Raw genomic sequence first — 16,921 nt, 5'->3', positions numbered from 1 at the left:
TGGGTGGGTGGGAGTCTTGTGAATGAAATAGAAGAAATACAATTTTTAACAATAGGAATTAACATTATAGCTTACTATATGCACATAAATTAGTATCTTATCTCCATTTTAGGAGTCAACAAAACAGGTAAAGAAGTCACAAATAACTTGCCCAAGGTCACACAGTGGTAAGTGGCAAAGCTGAGCTTTGAAGCCTGCCCTTAAGTTTCTAGAATCTGCACTCTTGACCCACTCTATGATCACCTCTTGGTTAAGAGCTATTGTCACAGTCACACATTTCCTTTGTGGGGTTAAAGACCTACAAGTAAAGAATGTCTCGCTGTGATAGAGTTTCGTATGTCATCCACACATTGAACACGCCTGGAAGCCATTTTATCAGGAAGTGATCAAATCAATAATTTTTTCTTGAGTTTCTTTTTTGTGCCAGATGCCAAGAAAATTTAGGAACGATGATACCCATATATTAACACAAAGCTTTATGACAGACAGGTGTCATAATTGGAATGCTAGCAAAGCCAGAGAATTTTAGAAACAGAGTGATTACTCGTGGTTGGATGGGAGAGGAGGCAGGGGTCAGAGATGGCTTCCTCATAGGCATTCCAGCCTATGTTTATTCTGGAATTCTGTGTTTCTTCTGGAATATTCCAGACTCAGTCATTCCTTTTAAAACAAATTTTTGGGGATAAAGTAGCACTTGACACTTTACTTATTCAGCAAATGTATTAAGTATCTACTATGTGCCAGAACATGTGCTAGGCACTAGGGGTAGAGTGGTGAACAAGATACGTCTCTACCTGGGTCATGTTTCTTGTTTGCTCTGAAATGATCTTCTACATGCATCTGTGGGTCACATCCCTTAAGTCTGGTCTGTTGAGATTTGGCAATCACAGAGGAGATGGTAGGGCACCGTGGTGAGATACCTGAGACATGACCTTGGGCAAATTGTTATTTTTTTATTTCAGTTTCCTTTCCAGTAAAAAGTTGCTAATACTAATAATACCTATCTCATAGAGTTAGATGCTTAAAAGAGGTAATATGTTTAACATAGAACATTACCTGGCCTCTGATCAATGTGTACAATGGTTAGTAATCCACATTACCAACCTTTTCATTATTCCAGGAGACCAGGGAGCTAACAAGAACTCATATTTACAAATTATGTATATAACTATCTGTGTATAAATAGGTATGTTTTATTACCTCCATTTGGATTTAGATAATTAGGTAACTAATATATATATATATATATATATATATATATATATATATATATATATTTAGGCAGAACTAGATAGTTTGGACTTGTGATGCCTTCTGTGAACTGGAGTGTACCTGTCCCATAGAACAACATTCAAAATAAAATAATTCCAAACAGAACTCAGCTAGCTCTAAGGCTCAACACAGAGGCAGGAAGCCAACTGCACCCCGTCCATGTGGCCTCTCAACCTTCCAGCTGGTGTCTCATCAGGCTGCAGAGGGGCAACCCAGTGCTAGAGCACGAGCTACTCAGTGGTGAGCATCTGAGGGCAGGGACCATGCTTCACCCTGGCATCCTGGCGCCCAGTCCTGGTGCCCAGTACTGAGTAGGAGCTCAGCCACCCTCCATGATCCCGGGGCAGGATGGGAGGCCTCCTTCCCCTGGCTCACTGCATCTCCTGTCGCTCAACCCTGTCTCCTTCTCTCCCCACCCCCAGCTTTCCCACTCTTGTCGTTTCTCTCTCTCTCTCTGCTCTGCTTTCCCAGCTCCTCACCTTCAGTGTTGCTGGCTGGAAGTGTCTTCAGGACCAGCCCTGTGGCCCGCAGAGAAACAGTGACCTCTCGGGTCCGGTGGCTGAGCAGGGCCTGGGGAGGGGTATGCAGGCACAGATGGGGGTCTTCAGGAAAACCTTGTCTCCATGCATCCTCACATCAACAGTCTTACTTCTTGCCCCTGCTCCTGCCCCATCAGCCTTGTCTGTGTCACTAATGTCCAACAGGGGCTAGGGGATAAGGGTTTAGAGCACTCCTAGCCCCAGGGAGCATGAGCAACCCTCTAGACTCAAAGGACTCTGTCTCCAGTACATCTGGTCAGCTAGTGAGGAAGGTATTTTTGAGCAAGGGGACAGCCCCCTTGTTCCTTAAATTAGAGCACCTTCTTGTCTACATGTAAGGCCAATCGTAACCCTCCCATCCCAGCAAAACTTTCCAAAGGCTGGGAAATGGGGCAGTGCCAAGAAAAGGGCAGAAGGTTCCTCTGGCTCTGTCTGCTTTCCCCCCACATGTTCCTAACATCTGCTTCCATCCAGCTGTACTTCCTGACCATCTCCTGACCGTGCCCAAACCACTGACCTTCTGGTAGCAAATGGAGAGCTCAGCACCTGGGCCCTCTGCCACACCTCTCTTCCTGGGCGAGGAACTGTCTGAGGGAAGATGAGAAGAGGCTGAAGGCGGGAGCCCCACTCCCCAACCCCAGCTTCCTCACCTCACTGAGGCGAAGCTGCAGAATTGTCACAGCATTCCTGAGTGGAAAAGCAGCACTTCAGGAGTGCCAGGCTGCCCTTCCATCTGGATGTGCTTAGAGGGAGCTGAGGGCACCCCAGTGTTCAGGGGAGCTGGGATGGGGGGGTCATTAAGTGAGAGGTGGGAGGACCTTCTAGAAATGGGGCTTGGGGAAGCTGAGTCAGGGTAAGCTTTGGAAAGCGGGGAGCAGGTGCTCACCTTTGGGGAATTTGGAGTCTTGGATCTTCACCTTCAGCTCAGTGAGGAAAATGTCCTCTGCAGGGGCTTGGTTCAGGTCACTGAAGATCTGGAGGGAAGGAGTTTGAGAGGGAGGGATGGGGTTGGAGAAGGCCCGCTCTCTACCAGAGGAAGCTCCCACCTCTACCCCCCAGAACCCAAGGATATAGACAGTGGGGAGTGTCCAGAGGCAGGGAAGGGGTCCCCCGCCCACCCTGCCAATTAATATTCTAAGGTGCACCCAATGATGACCTGATCTGATTCTGTCTGTGTATCTGTTCATATATCATATCTACAGCAATATATTTTTAAATAGTGGAGGAAACTATTATTGAAACCCAAACTACCTGTATCCACTACTAATGGGGATGGCAGGAGCAGGGGACAAAATTCACAGAAGGGAAGGTAATAAAACCTCTTGTCGACATGGGTAGGAGAGGACGAAAGGCCGAGGGCCACAGAGGGGGGCTTGAGAGTCCTCATCATGTCCAAGGAAGCTCTGGACTGCGTGAGGGAAGGGCGAGTGAGAGCTGATTTGTTCTTGGTAAGACCTGGAGGAAATATGGGAGGAGGAGTTTCTCCTGAGGGAAGAAGGACAGAGAAGAGGGGAGAGGCAAGGTGTGGATGGAGCAAGAGGGAAGGTGTTGGAACAACAGGAAAGAGTGGCCACAGAATTTTTGAGAACAGGGATGGAGGGAGAGAAAAGTGGCCACCAAGAAGCTGGGAGCTGGCCTGGTACTCACAGTGAGGCCTGGTGGTCTCCTGTTAACTGTAACCGGTCACATCCGAACAGAGGCAAAAATGGGAACTCTGTGCAGGCCATATCCCCTCCCCTCCCATCCCGGCAAATGTGAGTGGCTCCTGCTTCTCAGAGTAAAAAATGATGGTAAGAACTACGGAGATGCCCCGTCACAGAATCACTCCCGCTTCCTGACAGCATCCGACCCAGAGCAGAGTCCTGCTTTTTGGAACCCTCTCCAAAATCACCCAACAGGAGCCCAAATCCTATAAGTTCTTTCTAACAGCCTCCTCCTGAAATGCCTTATTGTTTTTCATGGTGTGTGTTCCCCCTCACTGCAGCAAGTCAGGAAACCCAACTCTGTTCAGCTACAGGTGCTCCTGGGAGCATTTGCTGAAGGGCAGTGACAGCTACCTAATCTTTAATTTTAAGTCATGTGCATTGCTGAGATGTTTGTTCCCTTTAACAGGAAATGTGGAGAGGTTTTTTTCTATTTGTTTGTTTTGTGTTATTTTGGTTTGCATTTTGGAAATCAAGGAAAGGGCCTAAACCCCTCATTTAGGTCAAAATCAGGAAGGCAACAGAGAAAAGATCTACCACAGGATGCAGAGTGATAAACAAGAATTCAGTTAGACAGGAAGCTAGAAGCAGAGGCAGCCATGAGAAATTGGTCCGTGGGCGCTCACAGAAATCCAGAGATTAAGAAGATAAAGTTAACAACCAAGAGTGTCTGGGTGAGTTTATGACTTGTACCCTGGTAACCTGTGTTTCTCCAGAGCCAGGGTATTTAGGTTGTGGGGTCCTGGGGTCCAGCAGGCAGCCGTGATATCCTTGGAGTCCCAGGCGGACAGCTTACCTTGACTGTGTAGATCTGGAAGTAGATGGGTTGGGTGCCCATGCGAACATAGTAGGTGATAACATCTAGGATGAAGGGGTCTACCGCCCGGGATGTGTCCAGGGAAGGAGGCTATGAGGGAGACAGAATGTCTTCAGCCATCTCCCTCCGTGCTACTGTGCGAGGTGTCACTTTCTTAATAGAGAAACTCCAAAGCCCCCACATGCGCTCCTTGATGCACTAACCCAGCTTTTCCTTCAGCACAGTCCAAGCCTTTCCTACTATCCAATTTCCACTCCTCGTCGAAACATATGTGTCCAAAGCCCCATCTCCCCGGGGACTCTGATACGTTTCAATTGTACAAGACATATTGGGCACCTCTATGTGTAAGGCACTGTGCTGGGTGCTTGAGGTAGACAAGATGCTTGAGACTATAACTAATGATGAAAGAGTCTGGACTGGGTTTGGTTCTAGGTTTGGATTAGCTACTCACTAGCCAGGTAATCTTGGACATGAGAGATTGAATCAGAGGAGCCGATGTGTCTTTTAGCTCTGTGGAATCGAATATATTAACAAGCTAATGTTTACTTGTTATTGGGAGAGAACTAGTGCCATGTCCTACAGGCCTTCCTCAACCCTGTATAATTATAAAGCACAATGACTGGGGTTTTTTGTGTTTTTTTTTTTGGTAAACGGAACAGGATGTCTACATAGAATCTGATAATATCAGAGTTGGAAAGAAGCTCTGAGTTTATCTAATGTATCACGCATCCAATCCTATGATATCTCTTTTGCTTCTCATATCTTGTCTATTGAAATACTGGTCCCTTAAAAAGGTCATGTGGAAAAACTATGAACTTATTCTAATGATGCTGCCATTGCTCACACTGCTTCCTGTCTCTTCGTGTGGAAACTTGCTTTTGGAGTAAGTGTAATTGTTAATTATAAGGAGAAGGCCAGCAGGAAAAGTCCAAACTCCTACATGTGCCCTGGCAGGGAAAAGAGCTACCAACAAAGGCACATAAATGAGACCTGCGTCAGATGTTTCTCCTATAACATCCTCCAAGTTTTGAGGAAAAGGTATTTTGCATGTATATGCAAAGACATTTTCAGATAAGCCACAATTCAGAAAACATGCCCCCCCCCATCTCTATTAGAACTAAAGATGTCTGAAGGCGCTCCAATCAATCAGGCAATATAGCAAAATGGAGAGCTCAGTAAAGTGGCAAGTTTAAAAATAAATATGTAAAAATCAATAGGTTCCTTCTATAGTATCAGTAACTACTACCCAAATATAATGGGGAAAAGATACCATCCACAAGTGCAAGAAAAAAGTTCAAACATGAGGAGTAAATTTAGCAAGAAATGGGTGAAAGCTATCTGATGAAAACTGTAGAACTATCCAGAGGGATAGACAAGAAGACTTTAATAAGTGAAGAGTTATGCCACGCTCCCAGAGAAGGTGACTTAATGTGCTAAAGATGCTAACTCTACTCCAAATTTAAATAAAAATCCCAAGGGAATTAAAAATAAAATGACAACAAAATTCTAAAATGTATCTGGAAACAAACATAAATAAGCATAGTCTGAAAAGTTTTGAAAAAGAAGAGTAATGGGGCAGGCTTATCCTGACAGCTATTAAAATATAAAACTGCTAATTTGAACAGAAATGAATAGATCAATGAGAAAGAATAGGTATCCAGAAATAAACTGAAGCATATGTAAGAATTTAGTAAATGACAAAAGTGGCATTTCAGATTGATGGGGCAAGATGGTTTATGCAATAAATAGAACAACTGGCTAAACACTTGAAAAACAATTAAATTACATATTTCACACTAAACACTGAAATTAATTGCAGATAGGTCATTTAAATGTAAAAATTGAGATATTAAAAGTGCTAGAGTAAATTACAGTGACTATTTATTTAATCTCAGATATAATGTCATCAGTGGAGAAGACTTTTCAAAGCATAAAAGTGGTATGGATGACTATAAAATATTAAACTTCTGAAGATCTAACAACATTGCTGACATAATTGATAGGCAAATAACAAAGTGGAATAAAACGTCGGCAACACATATGACCTCAAAAAGGATAAGATTCTCTTAACATATATGCCTAAAGGCCTTTTCAAATCAGTAAAAGACTAGCTTCCTCCCCATGGGAGGGGTTAGTTATGCCAGCAGGGGTTGGGAGGTGGCACTATGTTTTGCTCTGGAATCAAGGTGCTTGATTCCATCCAGGTGGGACTCTACCATTCATTTTCTTATTTTGGACAAGTGACCTAATCTCTTTATGCCTCAGTTTCTTGATCTGTAAAATGGGGATATGGCAACAATAGCACCTGCTGACAAGATTAGCTACTTGGTAGGGATGCTGTGTGTAAGTGCCTAGCACAGTGCCTGCCACATGGAAGTGCTCCAGAATCAGCGAAATCACCCGAGGAAACGCATAAAAGAAGGAATTTAATTGGTCTACACCCTTACAAAAGAATGTTTTACTTCTTTTCCACAGTGGTCTTGTCCAAAGTACAGTTGTCCCTTGGTATCCGTGGGGGCTGGCCCAGGACCCCCACCCCCTGTGGATACCAAAATCCTCAGATACTCAAGTCCCTTATACAAAATGGTGTAGTATTTGCATGTAACCTACACACATCGTCTCATAGACTTTAAATCATCTCCAGATTACTTATAATACCTAATACAATGGAAATACTATGTAAATAGTTGTCATACTATTATTGTTTAGAGAATAATGACTAGAAAAAAAGTCTGTACATGTTCAGTACAGAGTCAACAACCATCATAGGCCTAACTACATAGTACACGTCAGCAACAATGTAACTGTTTTTTCTGAATACTTTCCATCCAGGGTTGGTTGAATCCGGGGATGTGGAACCTATGGCTATGGAGGGCCATCTATAGGTACCTGGTAAGTATTCCAAGTACATTCCAACCACGAGCTGGTTAGGGCTCCCCTCATATATTCCTTTCCTGCCTCCTCCCACCGTGGGACCCCCCTGGGCTGACCCTTGAAGTCAAGGGTCAAGAGTGATATCTGAAATGGACCCCTCGCACTTCCCTCCCAACCCACGACCCTCGCTGCCCCTACCATCTCTGCCAGCTTGTGGATAGCCGGGTACAGGGTGTTGATGGTGCTCTCATACCACGGGTCTGCACGGCCCAGGAACGCAGCCAGCTCTCCCAGGTCCAAACGCCTGAATGATGTGGGCTTCTGGGGACAAGGATTTGAAGCCCACCTGTCAGGCCCTCTCTCTGACACTCTTTTCCTGGCTGCAGGGTCCCCAGATACCAGTCCTAGGCAAACTAACTTTGAGAAGAGTCAAATCACTTAATCTCTTAGGGCCAATTCTGCCCCGTGTAGAAACTGTTCTGTTTAATGCCTCAGATGAAGCTGGAATATCCTTCTCTGAGGCACTTGCTGGGAAGGTTGAAAAATGATCATCAGCCTTAAAAGGGGACAGACAAGTGTTGCTTTGAATGTAATGCTCCCCAATAAGCAGCAGTGTGGGCAGTAGAAATGAAAAACTGCAAGTGGGGCTTCATCTCCCCCAGAAGGTTGGTGGCTGCCACTGCCTGAAATTCCCAGGGGGCTCGCGTGTACATGAGCTCCCTGTTTGAGGAGAACCTTGCAATTAATTCCATTAGCAAAGCAAAACAAAAACCAACAATGGGCAGGTTACCACCATGAGAGAACATTTATCTCTCTGGCCACATTTAGTGCATAGGGACTGTGTCTGTGGCTTCTGGAACGTAAGACCCCTGAGGTCTCTCTCAGCTCCATATCCCAGGGAAGGGTGATCCTAGTTCCCAGAGTCAGGGGGGGCAAGGCTGCAGTGTGTCACTGCCCAGCCCCTAACCCAGACCCCTGCTCCTGACACCCCTCCATCCCTTCCCCCATGCCCCGCTCCCCACTTTCCCTTCCTCCTCCCCCCACCGCTCCAGCCACCTCAGGTGTCAGCACAGGGATGTAGTACAGCTGCAGGCTGAGTCTAGGAGTGAGGCAGAACGTCTGGGTCTCTCGTTTCCTGGCAAGGGGCAGCAGAGCACACAGTGAGAGCAGGGGTTTAGGCTTCAAACAGACTTGGCTCCACATCCAGGCTCTGCTCATTATTACCTCTTGACTTTGGACAATTTACTAATTTCTGAGCCTCTGTCTTCTCATCTATGGAATGGGTGCACTGTGCACCATCCTCCCCCATCCTATCCTGGCCTCTGCCTCCTGACCCTCCCTAGCCATTCCTTGACCCTCCACCAGCCCATGCCAGGTCCACCTATGTCCCCACCATCCACCACCCCCAGCCATCCCTCTCAGGGCCCTACCTGAGGCTGTGGTAGGCCCGGGCCAGGCGGCCCAGCATCCTGTCGTCCCCCAGCACCAGCACCCGGGCCGTGTGTAGCCGGGACACCCCGGGTAGCAGCTCCCCATCCCCACTGGGCCTGCCTGTCCTCCGGTGCAGCCCCGGGGGCCCATCCCAGCTGCTGGGCATCAAGATGTCCGCGGGCCACACCCGCTTCTTGATGCCCCCTTTGCGCTGCAGCCTGGCATGCTCCATTTCAGGGCTGCTGGATGCAGGCCGCTCGTCAGCCCCTGAAGGAAGGTCTCGCTCGATGCCGCTGTCGGTGGACAGCATGGACACCCGGGCCAGCTCCTGGTCTGGCAGGAGGCCCTGCAAATTCAAGGCCTCCAAGTCAGCACTGAGGCGCAGCTGGGATTGTGGCTTCAGGAAGAACACCAACTCCTTCCCTGGAATGTGAACAATGGGGAACCATCAGGGTGGAAGGTGCATGAGGCCCCGTGTTTCTCAAACACTGTTTAGCTGAACAGAAGTCCCACAAGATGCTCCACAAAGAAACATAGGTTCTGTGGCCACAGACTGAGAATGCCCCCCACACCTGCCAGCTCTTGTTGAGTTCCATTAGTAAACAGCTTCAAGGCTCTGAGAAGTCCTGCAGTCAAGAAATCAGCTTAACCCAGTACCTCCTGACTCTAGAGCCCTCTTTTTCACATTCAGTCATCAGCATCCTCCCACTCTCTGACTCCCTGTAGCTTCCGCCAAGACACAGATAACTGATCATCGGCTCCTGGAAAGACTCACAGGCTTTTCTAACCTACCTTTATTTTATTTCCCATAAGATAACTGAGGCCCAGAGGGACAACTGAGTCTGTCTAGGGTGACTCAGCATGTGAAAGAAAGTGCCAGGACTTGAACACGCACTGCCACTACTTTGTCTTCCCCTCTCCCTTGACAAGAGCCAGGGGACAGTGGGACGGGAACACCAGTGTAGAGGGGAAGTGTTGGGTAAGCAGATCTCTCTGGAAGGCCCCCTCCAGCTCCAGGAACCATTACTTTTGTGACTGCCTCCTTCTTGGGGACATGCATTGTCTGCTGGCATCATCATGGGCATGTGAGGCCAGTCAGTGGCTAATGCACTGAGCTATTCTGACATACAGAAAATGCATCCTTCTTCCAGATGTGCAGAACAACTCAGGGTACAAGGAGCACACACAGACACACAACAGATGTATACACAGACACATACAGATACACACAGATACACCTAGACACACAGAAATGCACACACAGAGACATACACAGACATTGACATACACAACAGATACACAGACACACAGACACAATAGATAGACACACAGACACATATAGATACATCCACAGACATACACAGACATATGTACACACACACACACACACACACAGAAGCACAGAGACACACAAAGACTCACACACACACACACATACACACGCCCCTGTTTCCAGCCAGCTCCCACAGAGGAGGTCAAAGGCACTTACAGAGCTGTTCCTCATCCGTCCACAGGTGGAAAGTGATGTGAGGGCTGGGCAGAGGGATGCTTGGTGGCCGCTCTGGGAGGGAGTCACCTGAAGGAAGGAGCAAGCTGTGGAGACCACGAAGGAGAGGACTGTTGGATTCTCCTCTGCCCTCCCCTGCCCACCCCACTCCCAGCTCCCAGATGGGGACTAAAGGAAGTAACAGAGACCCTGGCCCTCCCATATCCTCTCCCTCTCTGCCACCATCAGCTCATCAGGGGCCTAACACTGCAGCAGTCCCCTCCCTGCGCAGGAATGCTTAGAAGCTCTGTTTCCTGCAGACTTCCTAGCTGAGCCTTTAGGACCCTTCACAAAACAGCTCACAGTATCTTTCCCAACCTTTTCTTCTATTGTCGGTCCCTCCCCGAACCCCATGCTGCCGTCATGCTGCCTTTCTCATTGTTCTTAGATGCCCTGCCTACATCCACAGGAGACAGGAAAAGGCCAGTGTATTTCTCAGGGCCTCATCCAATGGCTTGTATACAGTAGACAATTAATGTTTGCTCCTGTGGGTGATGCAGAAGAGATCTCATCAGCCAAGGACTAAGGGCATCAGGAACCCTGCAGACCAGGGCCAGGGAGAGACCAGGGCCTGCCCCTTCCTCTCTTCCTTCAGGAAGACTTCCTGACGACTCCAGCCCCAGTGCTCATTCCCTCCCCATCAGACCTTACTGGCTGTACACTGGGCACAACTAACTTCTACGTAGCATGCCTCCCTCTCTAACGAGGCTGCAAGCTTCCTCAGGGGAAAGCAACCGGCGTTCACAGAACACTTACTACTGCCAGGTGCTGTTCTCCTCGCCTTATGCACACTGACATCATCTCACCGGATCCTGCTAGTGACCATGGGCCACAGGTAATATCATTATCCTCACTTTACAGAGGACGAGTCAGGGGCACAGAGAGGTTAGGTAACTGGCCCAAGGCCACACAGTAAGGGGCAGTGCCAGAATTTGAGCCCAGACAGCCCAGCTTCAGAGTGCATGCTCTCACCCAAGACACTGTGCTTATAAAATCACTGTCCCAAGCTGCCCCTATAGCAGCAGGGGCTCACAGGGGTGCTGGCTGGTCATTAAGATGTGTAGGACAAGTCAAGGTAGGAGACAGGTGCTGGATGTGGCTGGGATGGTGGGGGTGGCCTAGCTCAGGCCTCATCCTGTCTGTGCAGAATTACTGTTGAGTTAGCAAGTGGTACCCAAGGAGAACCAAGCCAGATTTGTACCAGGGTTTGTCCCAGCTTCAGGAGGAGGGAGGCTTCCTGAGCAGACCTTTCTAAGTGGTTATTAGAGGCACAGAGGTAGCCAGCGGTATAGAATATTAAAGCAAAACAAAAGGACAGGGCCGGCCGAGTGGCACGATGGTTAAGAACTGGCTTGGGATGCCAGAGGGCCCCGGTTCGGATCCCACATATGAGGGCCAGTGACACTGCCCTCTACAGCTAAGATGCTGAACAACAGCTCAACCTGGAGCTGGGCTGCCATGAGTCGCCGGCGACGGCATAGGCTGCAGCCCCTGTGGCAGTGGGTTGCCATGGGCTACCTTATGTAGCCAGCAGCCAGCGTGAGCGGCCAGCAGCCGCAGTGAGAGGCCATCCAGAAGCCAGCGACTGATCTGCCTCGCCCGGGAAGAGCGCAATGATGGTGCCAACTTGGGCCAATGAAGTAACGTCCTCCACAACTAGACTGAAGAACAAAAGCATAGCAACTTGTCTGTTCCCCTTCCCCCAATTCCCCAGCTCTGTTCCCATCCCCCCAATTCCCCAATAAAAAAAATCTTAAAAAAAAAACAAAAAACAAAAGGACAGAAGACTGAGAAGATGGAGGAATTCTTTAGGGGGGCCATCCTGCCTGCCTCGTTCTAACTTCTGCAGCCTCCATCATGCCTAGGCTGCCAAGGTCAAGTGCCAGGGCTGACACACTGACCTCTGCCCATGGTTTCTAGTCCTTAGGCCAGTGCCATGTACCTACGGGTGCGTGTTGTGTTCTGGGACATGCAGGCTGATGAATTCCATGGGCAACCGTGAAACAGGAAATACATCAGAACCGTCCTCCATAAATACATGTTCCAGGATACTTCTCAGGGCTCTTTAGGGGTTCCCAGTCCACTTGGGCTTGCTTCCCATCAGTGTACGATAGTGTCTTATAAAAATGCAAATAGAAAGGAAGTATGTGGAATAAAAATTGATGATGCCAGGTGTCAGTGATGTTGACCCGGCTGCTGGACCGTGAGATCCTTTGATTGCTCTAGTACAGTGGTTAAGAACTTGTTATCCTGGATTTCAATCTTACTAGTTGTATGATCTTCGGCAAGATGTATAGCCCCTTTTATAACTCAGTTTTCTCATCATAAGATGGGAATAATACTTTCCTATCTCATAAATTTACTATAAGGATTAATTGATTCAATATATGTAATATATTTGCATATATGTGAAGTGCTTAGAACAGCAACTGAGGTATAGTAGGTGCCCTGTAGGTGTCAGCTGTTATCATGACCAAATTACCCACCTTCCTAGCCCAGGACCTTGCAAGTTCCTGGCACCCTCAGTTCCCCAGGCTCCTAGGAGTGACCAAACGTCCCACCCGCCCTGAGCCACGCAGTCTCTGAGCAGGGTCCCCTGACAGCAGCCCACGGCGCCTGTCCGTCGGCAGCTTACCGCTGCAGCGCCCCCTAGAGGCCACCGCCGGCCCCAGCAGCGAGCGGTAAATCTCTTCCAGCCTCTTCAGGTGTCCCTCCCGGCTAGGGCTGGGCTCACTAGCCATCTGCTCCACGGCTGTCACCACGGCTTGGAAATAGCGCTCCAGGGCGCGGCGAGGACTGGCCTGTCGGGGAGGAGGGTCAGAGCCTGGATCCCAGCCCAGTACCCACCCACCCCAGCTCCGAAGCCGAGTCCACAGGTGCACCAACTGCTCAGGGGGTCTGGGCGGAGCTTCCTTGCCAAGGCGTCTGTGCCCCACATCCAGGGCACCGCTCCTGTCCCTCCACAGCTGTTGCCAGATGCTGCCTGCAACTGTGGGTCACCTCCATCTGGTGTGGGGAGACAGCTGGTGCCCAGCAATGTCGGGAACGCAGAGGGACAGGGATGGCCTCTGGTGCCCACCTTCCTTGGAGCATCACCAAGCGCTTGGATTAACGTTCTGCTCCATCAGGATGTACACTCCAGGAAGATTAGGGGGTTTGTCTGTTTTGTTTACAGCTGCATCCCAAGCATCTTGAATAGCTCCTGGCACATAGTAGGTGCTCAATAAATATTTATTGAGTATTTCCTAAACTTCTGTCATTCCTATACTGCCATGACATAGCACCTATACTATTATTTAGTCATTATTTTTATTTAAATCAGCTCACTGTTTTGGTTCAAAATTATTTTAAAAGGAAATTTTATATTGTTACTCTAAATAAAAAGGCTAGTGTCACCTGCAGTAAATAGAAAATAACTAAGATGCTCACAAAGCATCATTAAATTCTAGCCAGGTACCATGGCCTGCCAAGGCTTTCGAGCTTGAAGCTTGCTTTCTCTACTTAAAATGGGAAATTAGTAAGTATTAAAGAGGTTAGAGGTATAGCACCAAGCTGAGCCTTTCATCTTAATGGAAACAGGTTTTGAAAGAATTTCTCACAGTGCCATTCTATGCTCTTTAGCCCCGTGGCCTCCTGCCTCCAGTGGTACAGCTCCAACAACCTGAGAAGAACTGCCCTGCATCATATTTTCTGGCTGTCTTTCCTCACCCCACCCCACCCACCATTGACCAATCCCATCCCATAACAAGTTGCAAGATCCAAACAAGTGACATGCACAGGCACAACAGGGCTTGCTCTAATCTGTTCTGTGCGAGGGATCTGCTGAGTGGGGCCTAAATGTCCTGGGCTAAGGGAGAGTGAATCCTTCTGTCTAGCTAGGGCTCTAATAAATATTTGCTGAACGAGCAACTGAATGAACAAAGGCAATTAGAGGGATATGGAATCAGAGTTGGAAAGGGCCACAAGGACCATCTCCTCTCGTTGCTTCATTTTATAAATTCATTATAAATAAACGAATTAAATACTTATGAAGCACCTACTATGTGCCAGGCACTGTTCTAGGTGCTGAGGTACAGCAGTGAACAAAACAGACAAAAATTCCTGTCCTCATGGAGCTCACATTATAGTGTGTCTCTGTGTGTGGTGCAGGGGGTGGGGGGTGGAGATTGGGGAAGATAATAAACAAGGTAAGTAAAATTTATAGTATTGTAAATAACAATAAGTGCTGATGAGAAAATAAAGGAGGAAAGCAGGATGTGAAATTTTGGGAAGGGGCTAAAATTTTAGTGTGATCAAAGCCTCACTGAAAGGTGACTTCTGTGCAAAGACCTAAAGGAAGTGAAAGAATGAGCCACGTGGATATCTGAGCGAAGATTCCAAGCATGGGGAACAGCAAGTGCAAGGGCTCTGGGGTGCAAGTGTGTCTGGCATGTTTGAGGAACAATAAGGATGCCTGTGTAACTGAAGCAGAGAGAGAGGGAGAGTATAGGAGATGGATCGGGGATGGAAAGGAGGAGGTGGGGGCAGATCATTAGGGTCTTGTAGACCATTGTAATGACTTTGGTTTTGACTCTGAGGGAGATGATGTGATAAATACCATGGTGGCTACCCAGATCCCCACTTTCAGGACTGAGGCATTCATTAGCCTTGCTGCAAGGAGTGTTGGCAGCTGACAGCTCTCAACTGAGTCCCTCTCCAAAATTGCCCTCAGCTAAAGAAAGCCACCTCTCCAAGGTCATGCCCCTTCCTGAGGACAGTCCACATTTAATAACTAGTAGACATGGAAGTATAAAGGCCTGGTTGCTTCACCCTAATTCGGGACAACTCTGAAAGGCCAACTCAGCTCCAGAGCTTCCTATAAAATCAGCTGTGGGCGAGCTCTTTCTGAAACTCAGTAGAACAAAAAAATGAGGAAAATTAGACCCTGAGAAGCTGTGGCTGGTTCGCAGTCTTGCTGCCAGCCCACTGAGAGATGACTGTCAAAGCTGTGTCTCCAGTCTCCTCCCTTGGCCTCATTCCCACGTCCCTCCAGAAATCCCTGGCTTCAAGCCTTTGCAAAGAAGTCTCCCCTGGTCCTTGCTACCCTGACCCCACATGGGCAGACCTAGCTGGCGACATCCATCTCTAGCACCCAGAACACAGTGCAGAGGGTCAGAGAGATGGATTCTCCCAAGCTGACCTCCTACTCTCAAGACCTTGTCAGCTGGTTCCTTAGACATGTGGGGAGACAAATGTCCTCCCCACCTGGGCCTCAGACCAGGCCCTCAGCAGAAAGGATGTGGGCTGGTGGTCAGATAAGCCTTACCCACCAGACTGTGACTGGCTGAGCCATCTGTCCCAGGCCCCACTTGTTCTCTATCTAGCAGATGTGACTGGGAAGGGCATCCCTAAACCTGCCTCAAGAGGCAGAATTCCAGATAAGGGGGCCAGAGGTCTCAGGAGGGTGGGGAGTGGTGGTCAACATGTGACCAACAGTCCCAGGCCAGGCTGATACCTAGGGGCCCCAGCACCCAACAGGGGAGGGTAGGTGCCAGGGACCATTGAGGTCCCCTTAACTCTAAGCTTCTGAGGGTCTCTAGCATGAGCTCAATGATGCATTCCCTCAGTCTCTCTCTCCCCTCTCCCCAGTTCTCTATATACAAAAATGGAGGCTCAGAGCATTGGGCTGTGGATAACATGAGACAGGGGGCAGAGCACCTAACGTTTTGCCTGTGCCTAAATACAGCTTTTACTTTCAGCGTTTCTTTTTTCTATTGCCAAATAGTTTATGCAACAGACCCGCTAATTCCAGCCTTGAGCCCCACTTTATTCCTGACCTGACATCTCCCAACCCTATCCCATTCCTGACACCCTCAAACCCAGCCTAGCCTCATTCCTACGCCTACCCCGAAACCCCTGCTGCAGCCAACTGAGAGATGGAATGAGGCTTGGCGTCGTCTATTCCCCACATCACTGAGAAACAAAAATTAATGTTCTTGTTTGACTCGGTTCTGTTAAAATGGTGCCATCACTATGGCCTATTTGTTCAGCCAAAAACAACGTCCAGAGCCAGTGGAGGGGTGGTAGGGCTGCTCGTTCAGCAGACAAACTCTGGTCAGGACAGCTCCGCCCCCTCCCTACCTTTCCGAGAGCCATGGCCAGTTGCAGGGAGAGGGGACAGTAGCCCACATAGGGGCCACAGATATCTATGCTAGAACCAAAATGGGGCTTAGGTACGAGATAGTGTGTGTGTGGGAATTCCTCCACAATGCGGCTGTGTGCTCTGAACTCCCCAAAGGAGGTGTTATAGAAGGAGAGATGTCAAGTTTGGTGGGGTGGGGGGAATGGGTCAAGAACCCTCTACAGGTCAAGTGGGTGGGCAACCACAAAGGAACAGTATTCTCAAGGTGTAAGTGGTACTTTTAGAGAAAATCAGTGATATCAATGAAATCAACATGGTTTAAGGAGGGACCCAGCCATACAGAAAACACACCCATCAAAGAAAGGATCCAAGATGTAAGGCTTATAGCGTAGATGATTCCAGATGGAAAACAAGAGAAGGAAGAGCAACTCCTCTGATGTGTTTTGATGGGCAAAGCAGGGTCTGAGACATGGATGGCGAAAGGACGGATACCCACTTCCTGGGGCAGGGCAAGCAGGGGATAGCTGACCTCTCATGGGCACCCTTCCTATTGGCACGTGCTCCCTCCTGCAGTGGCAGCACCACAGCCCTGAGTCCAAGCAGCTCAGAACCTTAGCC

The 16,921-nt window shown here is 48.5% G+C and overlaps 1 protein-coding gene and 1 long non-coding RNA gene across 8 annotated transcripts in view; one reads left to right on the top strand and one right to left on the bottom strand.

The window, feature by feature from the left end:
* Positions 1–8,958, top strand: part of LOC109395141 (uncharacterized) — a 27,590-nt gene extending 18,632 nt beyond the window's left edge. The window contains exons 2-3 of the long non-coding RNA XR_002126578.1: positions 7,164–7,223; positions 8,874–8,958. This is a non-coding gene — a long non-coding RNA (uncharacterized LOC109395141). The remainder of the gene's footprint in view (positions 1–7,163; positions 7,224–8,873) is intronic.
* The window catches only part of PIK3R6 (phosphoinositide-3-kinase regulatory subunit 6), a 65,627-nt gene that overhangs the window by 17,534 nt on the left and 31,172 nt on the right, over positions 1–16,921 (bottom strand). For 4 of the 7 annotated variants that reach the window (XM_019665970.1, XM_019665971.1, XM_019665973.1 and 1 more), the window contains 9 exons: positions 12,818–12,983; positions 10,126–10,212; positions 8,636–9,059; positions 8,262–8,340; positions 7,404–7,526; positions 4,311–4,421; positions 2,698–2,785; positions 2,329–2,399; positions 1,752–1,842 (listed from right to left, as the gene is read on the bottom strand). In XM_019665970.1, the coding sequence (XP_019521515.1) occupies positions 1,752–1,842; positions 2,329–2,399; positions 2,698–2,785; positions 4,311–4,421; positions 7,404–7,526; positions 8,262–8,340; positions 8,636–9,059; positions 10,126–10,212; positions 12,818–12,983 (1,240 nt within the window). Of the gene's footprint in view, positions 1–315; positions 933–1,751; positions 1,843–2,328; positions 2,400–2,697; positions 2,786–4,310; positions 4,422–7,403; positions 7,527–8,261; positions 8,341–8,635; positions 9,060–10,125; positions 10,213–12,817; positions 12,984–16,921 lie in introns of those variants that run through there. The other 3 variants (XM_019665972.1, XM_019665977.1, XM_019665976.1) reach the window with 3 other exon arrangements.

Source organism: Hipposideros armiger, unplaced genomic scaffold (assembly GCF_001890085.2).
Source record: "Hipposideros armiger isolate ML-2016 unplaced genomic scaffold, ASM189008v1 scaffold_457, whole genome shotgun sequence".
Taxonomy (NCBI): domain Eukaryota; kingdom Metazoa; phylum Chordata; class Mammalia; order Chiroptera; family Hipposideridae; genus Hipposideros; species Hipposideros armiger.
The sequence above is the reverse complement of the archived record's forward strand: the minus strand, read 5'-3'. Positions and strand labels throughout refer to the sequence as shown.